Source organism: Staurois parvus, unplaced genomic scaffold (genome assembly GCF_062004578.1).
Source record: "Staurois parvus isolate SC_StPar_1 unplaced genomic scaffold, SC_StPar_1.0 ptg000463l, whole genome shotgun sequence".
NCBI lineage: Eukaryota > Metazoa > Chordata > Amphibia > Anura > Ranidae > Staurois > Staurois parvus.
In genome coordinates this window covers 1997856-2017500 of record NW_028318259.1, presented here as the reverse complement: position 1 = coordinate 2017500, position 19645 = coordinate 1997856, and the positions used below count along the sequence as shown (strand labels likewise).

The 19645-nt window shown below is 44.0% G+C and overlaps 1 protein-coding gene across 1 annotated transcript in view; it reads left to right on the top strand.

Annotated features, from left to right (window-relative positions):
• DNAH2 (dynein axonemal heavy chain 2) overlaps positions 1–19645 on the top strand; it is a 426940-nt gene that overhangs the window by 277001 nt on the left and 130294 nt on the right. Inside the window, exons 48-53 of the mRNA XM_089688974.1 lie at positions 2815–2906; positions 7690–7888; positions 8552–8776; positions 8914–9018; positions 9305–9493; positions 12082–12167. Coding sequence (XP_089545100.1) covers positions 2815–2906; positions 7690–7888; positions 8552–8776; positions 8914–9018; positions 9305–9493; positions 12082–12167 — 896 coding nt within the window. The remainder of the gene's footprint in view (positions 1–2814; positions 2907–7689; positions 7889–8551; positions 8777–8913; positions 9019–9304; positions 9494–12081; positions 12168–19645) is intronic.

Below are 19645 nucleotides of genomic sequence, written 5' to 3'. Positions count from 1 at the left end.
TGTCTCCCTCCCCCTCCACAGCCCAGCGTTCCAGAGAGCACTGCGAGGGCAGAGCAGACAGTGGTGACTGACAGTCATCACTCTCTGGTCAGAGAGCTCTGAGAACTCTGTGATCAGTGGTCATGTGATCGCTGAATTCTCACACTCAGATCCTGCAGGGGACAGATGCCGCAGTGGACCGATGCTGCATCCACCTAGGTAAGTATAAATGGGGGGGGGGGGGAACAAAAAGCCATACTTCTCTTTTAAATATATGTGAAAGTTAAAATTTGATATATGGAGACTAGCTGTCCACTTTCTGCCTAGATAGTCCTTATAGACTTGTATAGGGACATGTTTTGAGACTAGAGATGAAATCTATAAAGGCTCAATGCACAAAGATGGCCCTTAGTGAGGAGCATTTTTGCTGGAAGATGTAGATATAGGAGTAATCTGTGGCTTTCTTATTCAGGTTTCAAATGTGTATCTAGCTGCTCCTTTGGAGCCCTTTCATAACCATAAGTCATTGATGCTCAGATATCCAGGTCAAATGTAGCAGTGTCAGCATGCTCCTGTTAACCTGAAAAAACTGTATGGCTAATTTGCATATCTAAATTAATTTTTTAAAATGTTTTCTCTAATTTTATCTATTTTATTATTTAAAAATGTTTTTTTGTTTTTTAAATACTGTAATTGTATCTTACAATTACAGTATTAAACAGATGCAGTGTTTACTTACAGCCTTGCTATTTAAATAAAGCGCCAGCCTGCATATGATCAAAGCTGGCATAGTGATCACATGATCGTGATCCACTCTGATAAATTCCTAGTCATTAGTGGTGGCCAGAGCTTAGTGACAGCCGGGATTTAGAACCACTAGCTGCTCAGAGCTTTAACTAGTGGTCCTCAAAGGGGTTATTATCATGTCCCCAGCATGGACTTTCATGCTGAGGAACATTAATATATGGATTGTGGTTGGATTTGCAATTAGAGCTAGGCGTAAAGTTACATTAAAGCGGAGTTCCACTCAAAAATGGAAGCTCCGCTTATTTGCCCCCCCCCCCACTGTTATATTTGGCACCTTTTGGGGGGGAGCAGGTACCTGGTTCTGACAGTTCGCCGTGGTAAGTGAAGTGGAAGATCGGCCCCCTCCTTGCTCCTGCAGTCTCCTGGGAACTTTCACAGGTCCCAGGAGACTGCCAGCTCAATCAGGAGGCGCGGCGCGACTTGCGCATGTGCAGTGGGCACCAGGCTGTGAAGCCGCAAGCTGTCACAGCCTGGTGCCCACAGTAGAGATGGCGGCACCGTGGAGGACAGAAGGAGAGAAGGGATGCCGCGTGCCAGTGATGGTGAGAACATCACTGGACCCCGGGACAGGTAAGTGTGTGTTTATTAAATGTCAGCAGATACAGTTTTGCAGCTGCTGACTTTTAATAAACACAAAAACGTCTGGAACTCCACTTTACGGTTAATGGTCAGTAAGTGACAATTGCTTTTTCAGATGTGAAAAATATGAACGCAATACATAATACATTTCTACTGTTAGTGAGTTGTGTATGTAACAGGTAACGCTGACAATCATTCATGTGTTAACATTTATATCCAGAAACAAAAGCACCAATAAAAAAAATCCAGTGATCTTCAGCTAACATGTTGGACCCAGGACTGGTGCTAGACTATTTTGCATCCTAGGAAGGACCAGCTTCTTGAACCCCCCCCCCCCAAAAAAAATTAAATAAATAACAGTCTTTAAAAACAGTAGAAAATATTAAATCAACAAAAGATGAAACTGTTACATTTCTTTTATTTTGCAAAAATTAAGATGCCATAAGGTGCCACCAGCACCAATATTAAAGACAAAATCATTGTCACGGATGGACTGTATCTGTGGCTGGCAGTTTCAGGGTGACAGTGGCAGTGAGTGGAGGATGATGGATCCACACTCTGATAGATCCCAGGCTGGATTTCCCCAGGCATTGGGGGAGAGATTAAACGCTGTGACAGCAGGCAGCCCAGCCCACACAGACAGAGAACACCTGAACTGAGCGATCCCACACAGTGACAGATCGGACACAACACACCAACAACACTGACACAGATCGATGGGCAGCACAGTGGCTAAATGGTTAGCACTTCTGCCTGGCAGTACTCGGGTCGTTGGTTCGTATCCCAACCACAACACCTCCTGCCTGGAGTTTGCATGTTCTCCCTGTGCCTGCGTGGGAGGAATCCGGGTACTTCAATTTCCTCCCACACTCCAAAGACATGCTGGTAGGTTTATTGGACCTTGTTTAAATTGGTCCTTGTAAAAAAACAAACAAAAAAAAAACACTGACACAGATCAGCAGGCACTAGAACAGCAGGCTGTGGGATGTCATCACTCACTGACACATTGCACATGTGATGGATGGCCAGCCGGATCACACTCACACAGACACGAGATGTCAGACATTACCTTCATCTGCAGGCGCAGCTCCGCCTCCGCTGATGAATGGGAAAAGAAGGGCTGAAATTCCACAGTGATCAGCAGCTGCCAGCTGGCTTGCAGTAAGGGACTGAGTCTGAGAGGAACACTGGAAGGAGCAGTAGCTCAGCTGCTACACTGGCCCCAGACACCCAACTTCCTCTGTCCATTCTTCTGCCCCTTCCCTCAGCTGAAGGATCATTCATGTTGTGGCGTGTCCCACACAGATAGAGTGGCTGCCTAGTTTGTCTAGTGGAAGCACCGGCCCAGGTTGGACCTTAACTATTTTTGTGCAAGGCAAAAGAAAGGTTAAATAAGTATTTTTCTTTCTATTACTTGGCCCTTGGATCTTTTTCCTCTTCCGTTTGCAGGACACGGTGTATGAGTATTTCGTAGACCCAAAAACAAAGAACTGGATGAACTTTGAGGACAGATTACCCAAAGGTTGGCGAATTCCAGCCAAGTAAGTGTTTTTGAAAAATGTACAAAATTACCAGCATTCAAAGAGTAAAGATATTCTGCAGTACAGCATGCGCTCGAGGTTTCAAGATTCCCTATGTCAACTTAAGGCTTAGTTTAACCACTTCCCGTCCACCCGTTTATATAAACGGCCAGATGGTGGCAGCGCAGGGAAGGGCGGCCGTTTATAAACAGCCTCCCCGCCCCCTGCTTGTGCGCGCTCCCTGGGAGTGCCCAGCACCGCTATCTGGTGCCTGCGGTGTCCTCCGATCGTCGTACAGGACCTCTGTGTGAGGTCCCGATCATGTGATCACTGATTGGCCAATCAGTGATCACATGCAGAGTAGTAAGCAAGATGTCACTTGTGACATCATTGCTTACTACGTGTGAAATCTGTGAATGATCACAGAGGTCACATGGTACAAGGCTATTTACAACAGCCTTGTACCATGTGACAAGCTGTGACCAATCACAGCTCACACAGTAGTTCTCAATGGCTGTAAGAATGCAGTCAGAGGGAAGGAGAAATGGTTGCTTTTACAGCCTTTATGGGTGTAAATGCAATCAGTGTAATAAAAAAAAAAAATTAAAAAGTCTTCATCACCCCCCACAAGTAGTACAGTGTCATGGTGACACTGTACTGCTAGAGTGACAGAATGTAAAAAAAAAAAAAACTTAATAAATTTTGGACAAGATTTATGATGAAATATTATATATTTGCAAAATGTTATAAGAAAAACACTTTTTTTCAACATTTTTGGACTTTTTCATTTATATAGCAAAAAAAAAATAAAAATCCCAGTGGCGAATAAATACCACCAAAATAAAGCTTTATGTGTCTCAAAAAAATGCTAAAATATTCATATGGGTACAGTGTTGCATGACCGCGCAATTGTCATTCAACGTGTGATAGCGCTGAAAGATGAAAATTGGTCTGGGCAGGAAGGGGGGGAAAGTGTCTGGACTTGAAGTGGTTAATCTTGACAAGGATGTCCTAGATGGCTTGGAAGCCTTGGTTCTTTATACCAGGAAACACGCAGTTTTTGTTTTTATTTTCAGTGTTGATAGCAAATTGTACTACATGCACGTGGTGAACCTAAACTTAAAATGAACTCTGGAAGATCTGTATTCAATAATACATTGGTAAATGTGTTTTCCTTTTATTGCAAGCAGTACTTGAATTTGACTTAGTACAAGCTTGTCTCAGTCTCCCGTACAACAGAGCTCAGACTGGAAAAAGGCAGAAGCAGCTCAAGAAGCCAATCAGTTGTGCCGCAGTGCAAAGGACATACTGACAGGGGAAGAGAGCAGCATGACAAAGAGATGACCTGGTCACTGTGCTGCTTCTCCTTTTGCTGTCCAGTCATAGGCTGGGAGAGGATCAAGACCTGAAAGTGTTACTAAATGTTAGCAGAGAAAAATCAAGTCCCGTCCTGCAAGACAAGGCTGTGCTCTGTGGCAGAGCTGTGTTAATTTCAGGACTAGGTTGATAGAAATGCAAATCATTAGTAATACCTCATCTGGAATATGCAGTTCAGTTTTGGGCACCAATTCACAAAAAGAACACTGGGGAACTGGAGAAAGTACAGAGAAGGGCAACCAAACTGATAAGAGGCATGGAGGAGATCAGCTATGAGGAAAGATTAGAGGAACTGAATTTATTCTCTCTGGAGAACAGGAGATTAAGGGGGGATATGATCTCCATGTATAATACATAAGGGGGGATATGATCTCCATGTATAATACATAAGGGGGGATATGATCACCATGTATAATACATAAGGGGGGGATATGATCACCATGTATAATACATAAGGGGGGATATGATCTCCATGTATAATACATAAGGGGGGATATGATCTCCATGTATAATACATAAGGGGGGATATGATCACCATGTATATACATAAGGGGGGATATGATCTCCATGTATATACATAAGGGGGGATATGATCTCCATGTATAATACATAAGGGGGATATGATCTCCATGTATAATACATAAGGGGGGATATGATCTCCATGTATAATACATAAGGGGGGATATGATCACCATGTATAATACATAAGGGGGATATGATTTCCATGTATAATACATAAGGGGGGATATGATCTCCATGTATAATACATAAGGGGGGATATGATCACCATGTATAATACATAAGGGGGGGGATATGATCTCCATGTATAATACATAAGGGGGGATATGATCTCCATGTATAATACATAAGGGGGGATATGATCACCATGTATAATACATAAGGGGGGATATGATCTCGATGTATAATACATAAGGGGGGATATGATCTCCATGTATAATACATAAGGGGGGATATGATCTCCATGTATAATACATAAGGGGGATATGATTTCCATGTATAATACATAAGGGGGGATATGATCTCCATGTATAATTCATAAGGGGGGATATGATCTCCATGTATAATACATAAGGGGGGATATGATCACCATGTATAATACATAAGGGGGGATATGATCTCCATGTATAATACATAAGGGGGGATATGATCTCCATGTATAATACATAAGGGGGGATATGATCTCCATGTATAATACATAAGGGGGGATATGATCTCCATGTATAATACATAAGGGGGGGATATGATCTCCTTGTATAAATACATCAGTGGTTCATATAGTGAACTTGGTGGAGAGTTATTCACCCTGAGGTCATCACAGAGGACAAGGGGGCGCTCTTTACGTCTGGAAGAAAAGAGATTTAATCTCCAAACACGGAAAGGTTTCTTCACAGTAAGAGCTGTGAGAATGTGGAATAGACTCCCTGAAGAGTTGGTTGTGGCCAGCTCAGTAGATTGATTTAAAAAAAAGTCCTGGATTCTTTATTGGATACACAGAATATAACTGGATACTAACATTTATAGGTAAAGTTGATCCAGGGAATATCCGATTGCCTCTCGGGGGATCAGGGAGGAATTTTTTCCCCTGCAGGAGCAAATTGGATCATGCTTTGCTGGAGGTTTTTTTGCCTTCCTCTGGATCAACTGTGGGTATAGGATTATAACTGGATGGACTTTTGTCTTTTTTCAGTCAGACTAACTATGTAACTATGAATCCTTTGGCAGGTAATTCTATATTTGTATTTCATCTTTGTGTTTAGCTGTTTGCCTTGAGTTCAACTTTAAAATTACTGTGTATAAACCAACTTTAGGTGTAATGGCCAGTGCCGCCATTAGGAATTATGCAGCCCCGTATAGCCTACTGACAGGGCCTCAAGTCCCCATCACACACTACACCTGCTACAATTCTACCCCAACACACAGTATACCCTTACTACAGCACCACTATCATACACAGTACATCCCTACTACACGGACACTACAACACAGTACTCCCCTACCACACGGACACTACAACACAGTACTCCCCTACCACACGGACACTACAACACAGTACTCCCCTACCACACGGACACTACAACACAGTACTCCCCTACCACACGGACACTACAACACAGTACTCCCCTACCACAGAGACCACACGGACACTACAACACAGTACTCCCCTACCACACGGACACTACAACACAGTACTCCCCTACCACACGGACACTACAACACAGTACTCCCCTACCACACGGACACTACAACACAGTACTCCCCTACCACACGGACACTACAACACAGTACTCCCCTACCACACGGACACTACAACACAGTACTCCCCTACCACACGGACACTACAACACAGTACTCCCCTACCACACGGACACTACAACACAGTACTCCCCTACCACACGGACACTACAACACAGTACTCCCCTACCACAGAGACCACACGGACACTACAACACAGTACTCCCCTACCACACGGACACTACAACACAGTACTCCCCTACCACACGGACACTACAACACAGTACTCCCCTACCACACGGACACTACAACACAGTACTCCCCTACCACAGAGACCACACGGACACTACAACACAGTACTCCCCTACCACACGGACACTACAACACAGTACTCCCCTACCACAGAGACCACACGGACACTACAACACAGTACTCCCCTACCACACGGACACTACAACACAGTACTCCCCTACCACACGGACACTACAACACAGTACTCCCCTACCACACGGACACTACAACACAGTACTCCCCTACCACACGGACACTACAACACAGTACTCCCCTACCACACGGACACTACAACACAGTACTCCCCTACCACACGGACACTACAACACAGTACTCCCCTACCACACGGACACTACAACACAGTACTCCCCTACCACACGGACACTACAACACAGTACTCCCCTACCACACGGACACTACAACACAGTACTCCCCTACCACACGGACACTACAACACAGTACTCCCCTACCACACGGACACTACAACACAGTACTCCCCTACCACACGGACACTACAACACAGTACTCCCCTACCACACGGACACTACAACACAGTACTCCCCTACCACACGGACACTACAACACAGTACTCCCCTACCACAGAGCTACTGCAACACGCAGCACACCCTTACTACACCGCTACTACAACACACAGTACATCCCTACTACACTGATACAACAGCACACAGTACTCCTGTACTAGTACTACACTGCTACCCTGGTCACCCTGATGGGACATGGGCCCTGTACAGGAGTATTGCCTGTACTTCCCTATTGGCAGCCCTGTTCCTGGTTCCAGGTCACCTCTCTAATTCAGATTACTATCCACTGTTTTTGAGATATTTTCAGTTTGTGTAATTTTCCTTGTCATTGCTCTTAACAGTTCCCCATTCTACAAGATCATGGTGCCAACAGTGGACACAGTGCGCTACCAGTTCATTGTCAGTGCCCTGGTGACGCACCGGAACCCGGTTCTCCTTGTCGGTCCAGTGGGGACTGGGAAAACGTCTATTGCCCAAAGTGTTCTGCAGTCCTTAGATGCCAACAAGTGGGCCTTGTTAACTGTAAACATGTCTGCACAGGTAACCAAAAACACATATTTGTAGACTTGCAGCTCAGTTTGATGTTCCAAGTGAATTCAAATCTTATAAAAGTCTATCCAAAGCCAAAAATGTTTTTTTTTGTTTTTTTAGTTTTGTACAGAGTAGGCATTACTACCCTTTCAGGGTTTTTTCTGTCTTTGTCTCCACTGGTGAGATTCACCTTTTTTGTTTTGAGGGACTCTTACACCTGGGCCTAAATTGATGGCAAATGTGAAGTTTGGAATCACCAGAGTAGAAATAGATAGGAAATATTCCAATGAGGACACAGACAGTAAAAAACCTGATAGTGGTTAAACCAATCCATACTCTATATATCTATAGGTGTACAGTATTTTATTGTTTCAGAATTTTTGCAGAACAATTTTTATTGTTTCAGAACTTTTCAGAAGACAAATGAGTGCAATGATTGATGGCTATGGCCCATGGCACCTTGTACTTTTCTCCTTATCTTATAAGGACATTCATACCTTCTGTCAGTAGGAAGGCCTGTTCCTGTACATGCCCCATGTATTTGTCTTGGCAGACTGTGTTCCATGCCCCCATCTCACCTTGATAACATATAAAGTAGCACTACATATTAAAAGTCAATATCCCATGATACATTTGTTATTCACAAGGTTTAGTGTTCATTTTCTTCCCCAGACAAGCTCCAACAATGTTCAAAATATTATTGAGAGTCGTGTGGAGAAGAGGACAAAGGGCGTGTATGTACCTGCCGGGGGCAAACAACTTCTAACCTTCCTGGATGACCTCAATATGCCAGCTAAGGATATATTCGGATCACAGCCTCCTCTTGAGCTTTTACGTCTCTGGATTGATTATGGCTTCTGGTATGATCGCCAGAACCAAAGCATCAAATACGTCAAGGTGAGGAATCATGTTCTTCAGATGGTCAGCAGCCTCATGTTATCCTTGATGTACCTTGAAGCCCTTTTCTCTACTTATTTTTTATTATACAAAACATTATCTTCTCCTTACAAACATGTTCCTATTGCTTTTTGCAGGACATGTTCATTATGGCAGCCATGGGTCCCCCTGGAGGAGGCCGAACTGCCATTTCTGGGCGCCTTCAGAGCCGATTCAACCTGATTAATATGACCTTCCCCTCGGTGAGTCAAAAGTGTTTTTATCTTTTCAGTTACACTGAAGTCTATGTTAAATATTATTAATAACCCCTTGGTTCATATCCTTCTCATTTTACACTATATGGCCAAAATGAACTTGTTGGATGATGTCTCATTCCAAAATCATGGACATTGTTATGGAGTTGGCCAACCTTTGTGGCTATACCAGCCTCTACTGGTATAGCCATAGGCTTTGCTCCAGGGCCATTTCTCTTTTTTAAGCCAGTCATGGGTGATCTTGTAATAATGGAATTTACTTGCTCTTCTGCAGGAATCTCAGATCAAAAGGATTTTCGGGACGATGATGAGCCAGAAGCTGCAGGATTTTGAGGAAGAGGTGAAACCAGTTGGGGATATAATTACGCAGGCAACCATAGAGCTGTATAACGCAGTTACTCAGAGATTCCTGCCCACCCCTGCCAAAATCCATTACCTGTTTAACCTTAGGGACATCTCCAAGGTGAGTCACAAGTGGAGCTAAATTGAGAAAAATTATCAATGGGGTATAAAACTTAAAAAGTTGCATGTGAAAAATATCAGAAACTCATTTGATTGGTAAGTATTAATATTGTGGCTGGAGCCAGTGGTATATTTAGATCTTGTGCTGCCCTAGGCAACGCTAAAATTTAGTGCCCCCTACCACCACCAGCACCCCCCTTTAATTCCCCCCGCTGCCGCCACCCACCATCATCCACAACTCCCCCTTCCTGGCCAGTCCACAGAGAGAGAGTTATTCAGGCACTAACTTTAACCTCTCTGAAGCCAAGCCCAGTGTCTGCCTACACCCTCCAGCAGCGCACAGCCTTCGCGGATTCCATGACGGAGCACAGGCAGTGCCTCACCAGGCCCCCATCCCTGCCATGAGTGTCCCTTCTTCCGTGGCGGCATTGACCCCCTGAAAACTGAAAATTACCGCCCAAGGCAAACGCCAGGTTTTACCTCACGGTAAATACACCGCTGGTTGGAGCTTGTGTTTCCTAAGCAGTGTCCTTAAAATGATTTAGTTCCTGTCCACCAGTGGACTTATTTTCTCTTAGTTGTGCTCCGGGGAAGAATTTAGAGAGTTTCCCAATGGGCGTTTATGGGAAAATGCAGCATGATCTTGACTTCTCAGACCATTTAGAATTCATTGCCAGTGTGGTTGGCCTACATTTGACCTGCTTTATTTGCCAATAGAGTTGTACAGGCAATGAATGACAGTTCTGAAGAGAAAAATAGTTAATCGACCCTGACCATTAAAATGACCAGCACAGAAGTAAACTCAATAATTAAAGACTGTCCCATTTAGAAGCTCACCCTACATAGGGCCCATAAGTAGTGAACAATTTTGGAGAACATATTTCATTGCATTGTTTTCCTATTTTTTTATGTCAGGTTGGCAAATGACATGTGCTTAGTTGTTACTAAATTCTCAGCATCCTTCAGATGCTGAGATTTGCTCTATGGTGTGCTGATTTAGTGTCAGTCCTTCCCCTTTTCTCAGTAGGAGCTTTCAAAAGGTTCTACATCTCTATTTATTAACCAGTAACAATGAAGAAGGGTAGTGACATGGTCTTTTGTGTCACCACCACCATGGCAACTATACCTCTGAAACAAGGCTTGGATGCTTTCATTTTTTATTATCCTTTAAAAGGCTTTATTAGTGACATTGGTGGTAGACAGCCACACATAGGGGGGTGGCGTAGACTACTAGAGTCAACCTGGTTTACAAACTCATTCTAGGACTTTTAGCTATCCAGGATACTAAGAATTGTAATTGGAGATTTGAAGTTTTATGGGGTGCAGAGTGGAGAATTTACTTTAGATTCATGACCTCCTTTCTCCTGCTGGTGACCCCTGTAATGAAAATTAAAGATCCATATAGAGGAATCAGGACCCTCTTTCCTCTTGCTGGTGACCCCCCTAGTGATAACTAAAGATCTATACAGAGGAATCAGGACCTGCTTCCTCCTGCTGGTGACCCCTCTAATTATAAAGAGATCTATATAGCGGAATCAGGACCTCCTTCCTCCTGCTGGTGACCCCTCTAATTATAAAGATCTATATAGAGGAATCAGGACCTCCTTCCTCCTGCTTTGACCCTTCTAGTGATATCTAAGGTTCTATATAGAGGAATCAGGACCTCCTTCCTCCTGATGGTGATCCCTCTAGTTATAGCTAAAGATCTATATAGAGGAATCAGGACCTCCTTCCTCCTGCTGGTCTCTAGTGATAACTATCTATATAGAGGAATCGGGACCTCCTTCCTCCTGCTGATGATCCATCTAGTGATATCTAAGGATCTATATAGAGGAATCAGGACCTCCATTAGCCTCCTGCTGGTGATCCCTCTAGTAATATCTAAGGATGTATATAGAGGAATCAGGGCCTCCTTCCTCTTGCTGGTCTCTAGAGATACCTAAATATCTATATAGAGATTTCAGGACCTCCTTTCTCCTGCTTGTGATTCCTCTAGTGATATAAAGATCTATATAGAGGAATCAGGACCTCCATTATCCTGCTGGTCTCTAGTGATAACTAAAGATCTATGTAGAAGAATCAGGATTTCCTTCCTCCTGCTGTGATACCTCTAGTGATATAAAGATCTATATAGAGGAATCAGGACCTCCTTCCTCCTGCTGGTGACCCCTCTAGTGATATAAAGATCTATATAGAGGAATTAGGACCACCTTCCTCCTGCTGGTGACCCCTTTAATGATTACTAAAGTTTTATATAGGAGAATCAGGACCTCCTTCCTCTTGCTGGTGATCCCTCTAGTGATATAAAGATCTATATAGAGGAATCAGGACCTCCTTTCTCCTGCTGGTGACCCCTCTAATGATTACTAAAGATCTAAACAGAGGAATGTGGACTCCTCTAGTGATTATTAAAGATTTTAATAGAGGAATCGGGACCTCCTTCCTCCTGCTGGTACACCCAAAAATTATATTCACTTTCCACACTGCCCAGCTACACTGTTTGCATATTTATAAAGGATATTGTGGCACATTTGCAACAGGATAGAGAGTGCTAAAAGATCACTAACATCTATATTTCCAATTTCCCAGGTATTCCAAGGCATGTTGCGGGCACACCGTGACCTACATGATACAAAGCACAGTATGACCAGGCTGTGGGTACATGAATGCTTCAGGTATGGCACACTCACCCATAGGGGCCTATTTGTAACAGGGTTGATATTTAACATTGGGAAAAGCTAAATGATAACTAGTCACTTTTTCTCAATGAATTGTTATGTCACTACTCCTCCTCTCTACCTTGTCCAACCAGAGAACCTTTACATTCTATGAGAAAATGCAAATCATTCTCTGAATGGTGCTGGTACCGAGCGAGTGATTTCCTGTGTTCACAGTGTATCAGGACAGCCACTTGGCACAAGACCCAGAAGCCAGCGGGGATCACTGTAGTAGCAGTACCTCCTACAGTGATTTCCAGCTTTCACAGGATAAGCCAGGCAGTGCACATACATGCTTACATCGGTTCAATTTGGACCAATGCAACTATGCAAAAGTATCCATACCTAAGCTTTAACTTTCTAAAAAGCACCTGGAGAGCGATAGAAAGGTAAGTATGTAGCTTAATGGAGGTCTAGGCCTCCCCGATATTGGTAAATATTATCAAGCAGCGCACTTAGCTCAGCTTCCAAAATATCACGCGACTTTCGAAATTCCCCAATGGGTGGTTCTTGAAGCGGTTGAGAGTAATCCCCTTTCTACAGCTAACTTACTCTGGTTAAGGCCAATGGATCGCCGCTCAATAACAAACCCCATCACCTCCCACTTCCTATCATTATGGGATAAACTAAAAACCCGCTATCTCCTCCAATCTCCTCACAACCCCCTGCTCTCGTTCCTTCGAAACCCAGCCTTTCCCCCGGCTTGGCAGGCGCCCTTCTCATTTAAAGCATGGACCTCTGCTAACCTGATCCGTACACACCACTTCCTACAGAGAAATAAGTTTAAATCCTTTGCCTCGCTACAGGAAACTTATAGCCTCCCTGCTTCCGAAATATTTAAATACTTACAACTACGTCACTTCTATGCCCCCTACGCTACAACAACAAGCCAACCCAACACCATGTCTCCCTTCGAACGGGCATGTTGCAAAGACCCACACAGACGGGGCCTCATCTCGTGCTTATACTCCCACCTCACAACTACGGTCACAACACCCCTTCCTCCATACACCCATAGATGGGAAACAGATTTATGTAGGCAATTAGACCTTTCGGAGTGGGAACACATTTGGGCTAATACAAAGTTGTCATCTCAGAACATTGTTGCACTGGAAACCAATTATAAAGTTTTAATGCGATGGCATTTGATCCCAGCGAGAATTGCAAAGTATACTCCTAACTACTCACCCAATTGTTTTAGAGGCTGTACAGACCTAGGTAAACATTTCCACATATGGTGGGATTGTCCAGTCACTCAAGCTTTCTGGATTGAAATCTTCCATATATTATCCGCACTCAGTGCCACCAAGTTACAACCCAACCCAGCCACAGCCCTACTCAATCAACGCCCTCCGGGTATTACCAATTCAGAATTCAAACTTCTTCTACATGTCACTACGGCGGCCAAGCAGGTCATAGCGAAATCCTGGAAATCCCCCACCTTAACCTCCTTGGCGGTATGATTCTTTCCGATTTTTTGTGCTGAAAGCGGTTCCATTTTTTTTGCATTGAAATATGTAGTTTTTTATTGTAGGCTGTAAATTTTAGGAATAACTCACTGAAATCTGTCCGAACAAGAGTCTGTTAAACATTCCGGATATGATAAAATTTGAAACAGGAAATCATAAATTATAATTTAATAAATGATCATAAAAAATAATAATAATAAATTTAATTCAATAATATAATCAAACCAAAAACACTGAAATTTGAAATACAGAGGCAAATTCGCACATCGCTGAGCAAAGTCGCAAAATTGTTTTCACTGTCTGATGACGAATTTCCCCACGAATCATTATCACTCAATTCTGCAAGTGGTTCTGATTTACTATCGCTGTTCTCTAGCCGGTCTAAAACCGCTTTTGACGTAAAGGGACGCTTTTTGGACGCCATGGACTTTTCTAAGTTTCCAGGCAGAAAGAACATTCAAAATGCAGGCAGGGCGCCGGACAAAGCAGTTGGGACAAAATGTATGTGAAATGCATTGAAATAGCAATGACAGCAAAAATGACATTTTTTAAAAAATTCAAATTTCCCGCCGGTTCCGGCGCCCGTACGTCCCGACGTCACAGGGACCGGAACACAGGAGCCGGATGCCGGCATCGGCCGGAGGAGATGGCCGGGGACGCTGGAGGGGACACATCGCGGGAGCGAAAGACAAGGTAAGTGCTGCAGGTACCCCCAGAGCAGCGCCGCATGGTAAGCCCGAGTGTAGCTCGGGGTTACCGCTTTTGGTATAGAAATTTTACCCCCGAGCTACACTCGGGAACACCGCTAAGGAGGTTAAACATCACAGCTGTTAAATCTAGAATAACGCAAGCTATGATACACGCAAAGGTGGAAGCCACGATTCTTGACACGATCCCTAAATTCTTAAATGTTTGGAACCCCTGGGTAGAATGTTTTCTCCCACCTAATTTTGACGAATCCCTTCTTCTTCCTTGATTTTCGTACAGAGTGCCTTGGACATTGTTATCGGCCCACCCTATATGATGCCCGCCTGTTACCATGCTCCTCCTTACCGCTCATGGAGTCACTGCTGTTACCCTCTTTCTCCCCCTTGTCCTCACCTACCCCCTCTTCTACCCTCCTCTAAAGCCCCTTAATCTTCCACAACGTTCCAGTGAGTCATTATCCTAACTGATCGTAAATATGAATCCATCGTTGACAACCCCCAACTTTTCACTATCATTAGAAACTTTGCATTGTTTTTGCGATATATTTTTTCGTTCTCATTATTATGACACTGTCATTGTGTTGTCTATTCCCAACATTATGTTATCAGTACAATTTCTGTTGTATATTGATGATGTCTCTCTGCCCCTGTTACATTGGTTTTACTGTTAATAAAAAGTTTGAACAAGAAAGGTAAGTATGTGCTGGTGCAAAGGTTCAGGCTAAGAAAATCAGTTGCCTTTGCAGTTGCCTAACAGTTTGCCCTAAATGGACTAATTACGGGTTTACTTTAGGTTCACTTTATTTTCAATCTAGGATTAGAACTAAGTAGACAAATAAGTCTTTCATCAATCACTAGCCTGTTCAGTTAACAATTCAAGTGATAATTTTTTAATAAAAAAAAACCTGTCATGCCAAAATAAAATAACTCCAGTCACTAAGCTCCTTTGTGTGAGCTAAGGACTAATTAAGAATCACAAGGCCTCAGGCTAACAGGAGCATTGTTGGTATAGAATGTCATTAGAGACTGCAGGGAGTCTGTTATCTTTGACTTTTGCTGCTCAGCAACTGTTGTCAGGTTGTTCCTCCATGCAGAGAGTTCAATACCGGTTCTAATACAGATCTGTCAAGTCACTGGTTTCTATAGGCCCATTCAATTTAAAACCTGTGTTGAGCCCTGGTGAAGGGGGCAATGCTTGGCCCCCCCAAAACGTATTGATTTTTTTTTACCTGTTTAATATTTGGAATGAAACATTGTCTTGGACTCTTAACGGGTCTATGTATAAATAGTTTGCTGAATGAATGTGATACGCATCCGCTCAACTACAATGAAACTTGTTATAGAACAGAGTGCAGGGTTCAGGAGTGCGTTAGGTACAGAGTGCACAGCTCGTGGTTACGCTATGTACACAGTGCAGAGTTCAGAGGTGCACTATGTCAGGGCTTGAAATTTCCACTCGCCTGCTCGCCAATAGCGAGTGGAAATTATGGTGGGGGTGAGTGTGTCCCCCAGGGCAGGGGCGTATCTACCTCGAGGCACCGCTCCCCGGAAGAAGGGACCTTTTGGGCAGCAGCGGACAAAGCCATGCAGGGCCGCCAGCAGAGGGATTGCACCGGTACCCTTGCAGTTGCCCGGACAGCAGGAGAATCGAAGCGGGGGGAGGGCAGTTGCAGAGCGATGCTCCTGTACTTCTCCCTCCAGCAGCTGACGAGCTGGGACCAGGGGACAGCCTGGAGCAGGGAGAGGAGAAGTTTCGGAGAAGAATAAGCCCGGAGCAGGTGAGCTGTGCTGTGTTCTGTGGGATCTTCCTCCCTCCCTCCCTACACTGAGGGATCATATGGGGCTGCAACTCCCAGAGATCAGCAGCCCTTGGAGAAGGTGTTTGTGTGCAGCCCCATACGATGTGAGAAAGGAAGAGAGAGAGAAGGGGAAGAGTGAGAGAAAAAGAGGAGGGAGAGAGAGAGGGAAGATGTGTATTTCTGTGTATGTACATGTATCTGTGTGTATGCGTGTCTGTACATGTGTCTGTATGTGTGTGTACATGTGTCTCTGTGCGTGTGTGTACATGTTTCTGTGTGTGTATATACATGTCTGTGTGTGTACAGGTGTCTCTGTTTGTGTGTGTTTGTTGGTGGCGAGTAACTCTAAGGCCTGGCTAGTAGCTCAGGACTTGAAATTTTAAGCCCTGCACTATGTACAGAATGCAGGATTTAGGGGTGCGTTCCATACAGAGTATAATTAAGAGAAGGTTTGGTGTGTGCTTGAGATGTAATATTATATAAATAATTATTTATCAAGTCCATAAAATTCCCACACCAAATTGCATTCCAGAAATTGTATATCTTCTGCTAGTGCCCAATATATTGCTTTGTGCAAATCCTCTTTGTGCTCCACCACCATGTGCCAATGTATTGCACTCACCGACTATCCATGACCCCTTATTTTAAAGAAGGTCAAATACGCTTTGTGTCACCATGGTTTAAAATCTCAGTGGATTTCTTCTCAGCGTTCTCCCCATTTAATCCCACAATTCCAGGTCAACATGAATCAAAAGGAGAAATTTCTCATGGTGTAGTAGATTTATTAAAAAATATCGATATGAACAACAAGAATGCACTTTGTTGGTGCCCAATCCTCGGCACTTATACACTCAGCTGGAATAAGCTACCACTGCTCCTGTCACTACAGCCGACGTGCGTTCCAATAGCCGAAAACAGATATGACGTAAACGGACCCGGATGTGGCTGGACTTCCTCAGCAAGCTCCATTTTACATACAGAGTGCAGGGTTCAGGGGTGCTCTGTATACAGAGTGCAGAGTTCAGAATGCGCTGTGTGCAGAGTTCAGGGGTGCGCTGTGTAAAGTGTGCAGGGTTCGGAATGTGCTGTGTACAGAGTTCAGGAGTGTGCTATGTACAGTTGCAAGAAAAAGTATGTGAACCCCTTGGGATTACGTGGAGTTTTGCATGAATTGGTTATAAAATGTGCTCTGAACGTCATCTAAGTCACAACAATAGAAGAACACAGTCTGCTGAACATAATACTACACAAACATTAGATGTTGCCAAGGTTTAATTGCACATAACATGTAAACATTCACAGTGCAGGAAGGAAAAAGTATGTGAGGCCCTAGCTTAATGACTTCTCCCAGAGCTAATTGGAGCCAGGAGTGAGCCAACCTTGACTCCAATCAGTGTGATGATATTGGATGTGTTGCTGACAGCTGTCCTGCCCTAAAAAAAGCGGGTTTACTGGTTTCAAGAAGACCTGTCTGATGTGAACCATGCTTCGCAGAAAAGAGCTCTCAGAAGACCTACGATCAAGAATTGTTGACTTGCATGAAGCTGGAAAGGGTTACAAAAGTATCTCCAAAAGCTTTGATGTTCATGTGTCCACGGTAAGACAGACTGTCTACAAATGGAGAAAGTTTAGCACTGTTGCTACTCTCCCTAGGCGTGGTCATCCTGTAAAAATGACTGCAAGAGCACAGCGCAGAATGCTGCATGAGGTAAAGAAGAATCCCAGAGTGTCAGCTAAAGACCTACAGAAATCTCTGGCACATGCTAACATTTTTGTTGACACATCTACAATAAGGAAAACATTAAACAAGAATGGAGTACATGGGAGGACACCACGGAGGAAGCCATTGCTGTCCAAAAAGAATATTGCAGCACGTTTGAAGTTTGCAAAAGAGCACCTGGATGTTCCACAGCACTACTGGCAAAATATACTGTGGACAGATGAAACCAAGATTGAGTTGTTTGGGAAGAACACACAACACTATGTGTGGAGAAAAAAAGGCCCAGCACACCAACATCAAAACCTCATCCCCACTGTGAAACATGGCGGAGGGAGCATCATGGTTTGGGGCTGCTTTGCTGCCTCAGGGCCTGGACGGATTGTTGTCATTGATGGGAAAATGAATTCCAGAGTTTATCAAGACATTTTGCAGGAAAACGTATGACCATCTGTCCGCCAACTGAAGCTCCGCAGAGGATGGGTGATGCAACAGGACAATGACCCAAAGCATACAAGTAATTCAACAAAACAATGGCTGCAACAGCACAGAATACGCCTTCTGGAGTGGCCCAGTCAGAGTCCTGACCTCAACCCGATTGAAATGCTGTGGCATGACCTTAAGAGAGCGATTCACACCAGACATCCCAAGAATATTGCTACACTGAAACAGTTTTGTGAAGAGGAGTGGTCCAAAATGACTCCAGATCGTTGTGCAGGTCTGATCTGCAACTACAGGAAACGTTTGGTTGAGGTTATTGCTGCCAAAGGAGGGTCAACCGGTTATTAAGTCCAAAGGTTCACATACTTTTTCCTCCCTGCACTGTGAATGTTTATATGTTATGTGCAATTAAACCATGGCAACATCTAATGTTTGTGTAGTATTATGTTCAGCAGACTGTGTTCTTCTATTGTTGTGACTTAGATGACGTTCAGAGCACATTTTATGCCCAATTCATGCAAAACTCCACGTAATCCCAAGGGGTTCACATACTTTTTCTTGCAACTGTACAGAATGCAGGGTTTAGGGGTGCGTTAAATACAGAGTGCAGGGTTCAGGGGTGCGCTGTATACAGAGTGCAGAGTTTTAAAAGCACTGTGTACTTAGTTCTGGGGTGCGCTGTGTACAGAGTGCAGGGTTCGGAATGCGCTTTGTATAGAGTTCAGGGGTGTGCTATGTACAGAATGCAGGGTTTAGGGGTGCATTACATACAAAGTGCAGGATTCACGAGTGTGCTGTATACAGTATGCAGAGTTTGAAAAGCACTGTGTACAATTACATAGTTCAGAGGTGCGCTGTGTACAGAGTGCAGGGTTCGTAATGCGCTTTGTATAGAGTTCAGGGGTACCCTATGTACAGAATGCAGGGTTTAGGGGTGCATTACATACAGAGTGCAGGTTTCAGTGGTGCGCTGTATGCAGTGTGCAGAGTTTGAAAAGCACTGTGTACAGAGTTCAGGGGTGCACTGTGTACAGAGTGTAGGGTTCGGAATGCACTGTGTACAGAGTTCAGAGGTGCGCTGTGTACAGAGTGCAGAGTTTAGAATGCGCCGTGTACAGAGTTCAGGGGTGCGCTATGTACAACGTTTAGGGGTGCAGTATGTACAGAATGCAGAGTTTAGGGATGTGCTGTGTACAGACTGCAGAGTTCAGGTCTGTATTATGTACAGACTGCAGAGTTCAGGTCTGTATTATGTACAGAGTGCAGAGATCAGGGGTGTGCTGTGTACAGACTGCAGAGTTCA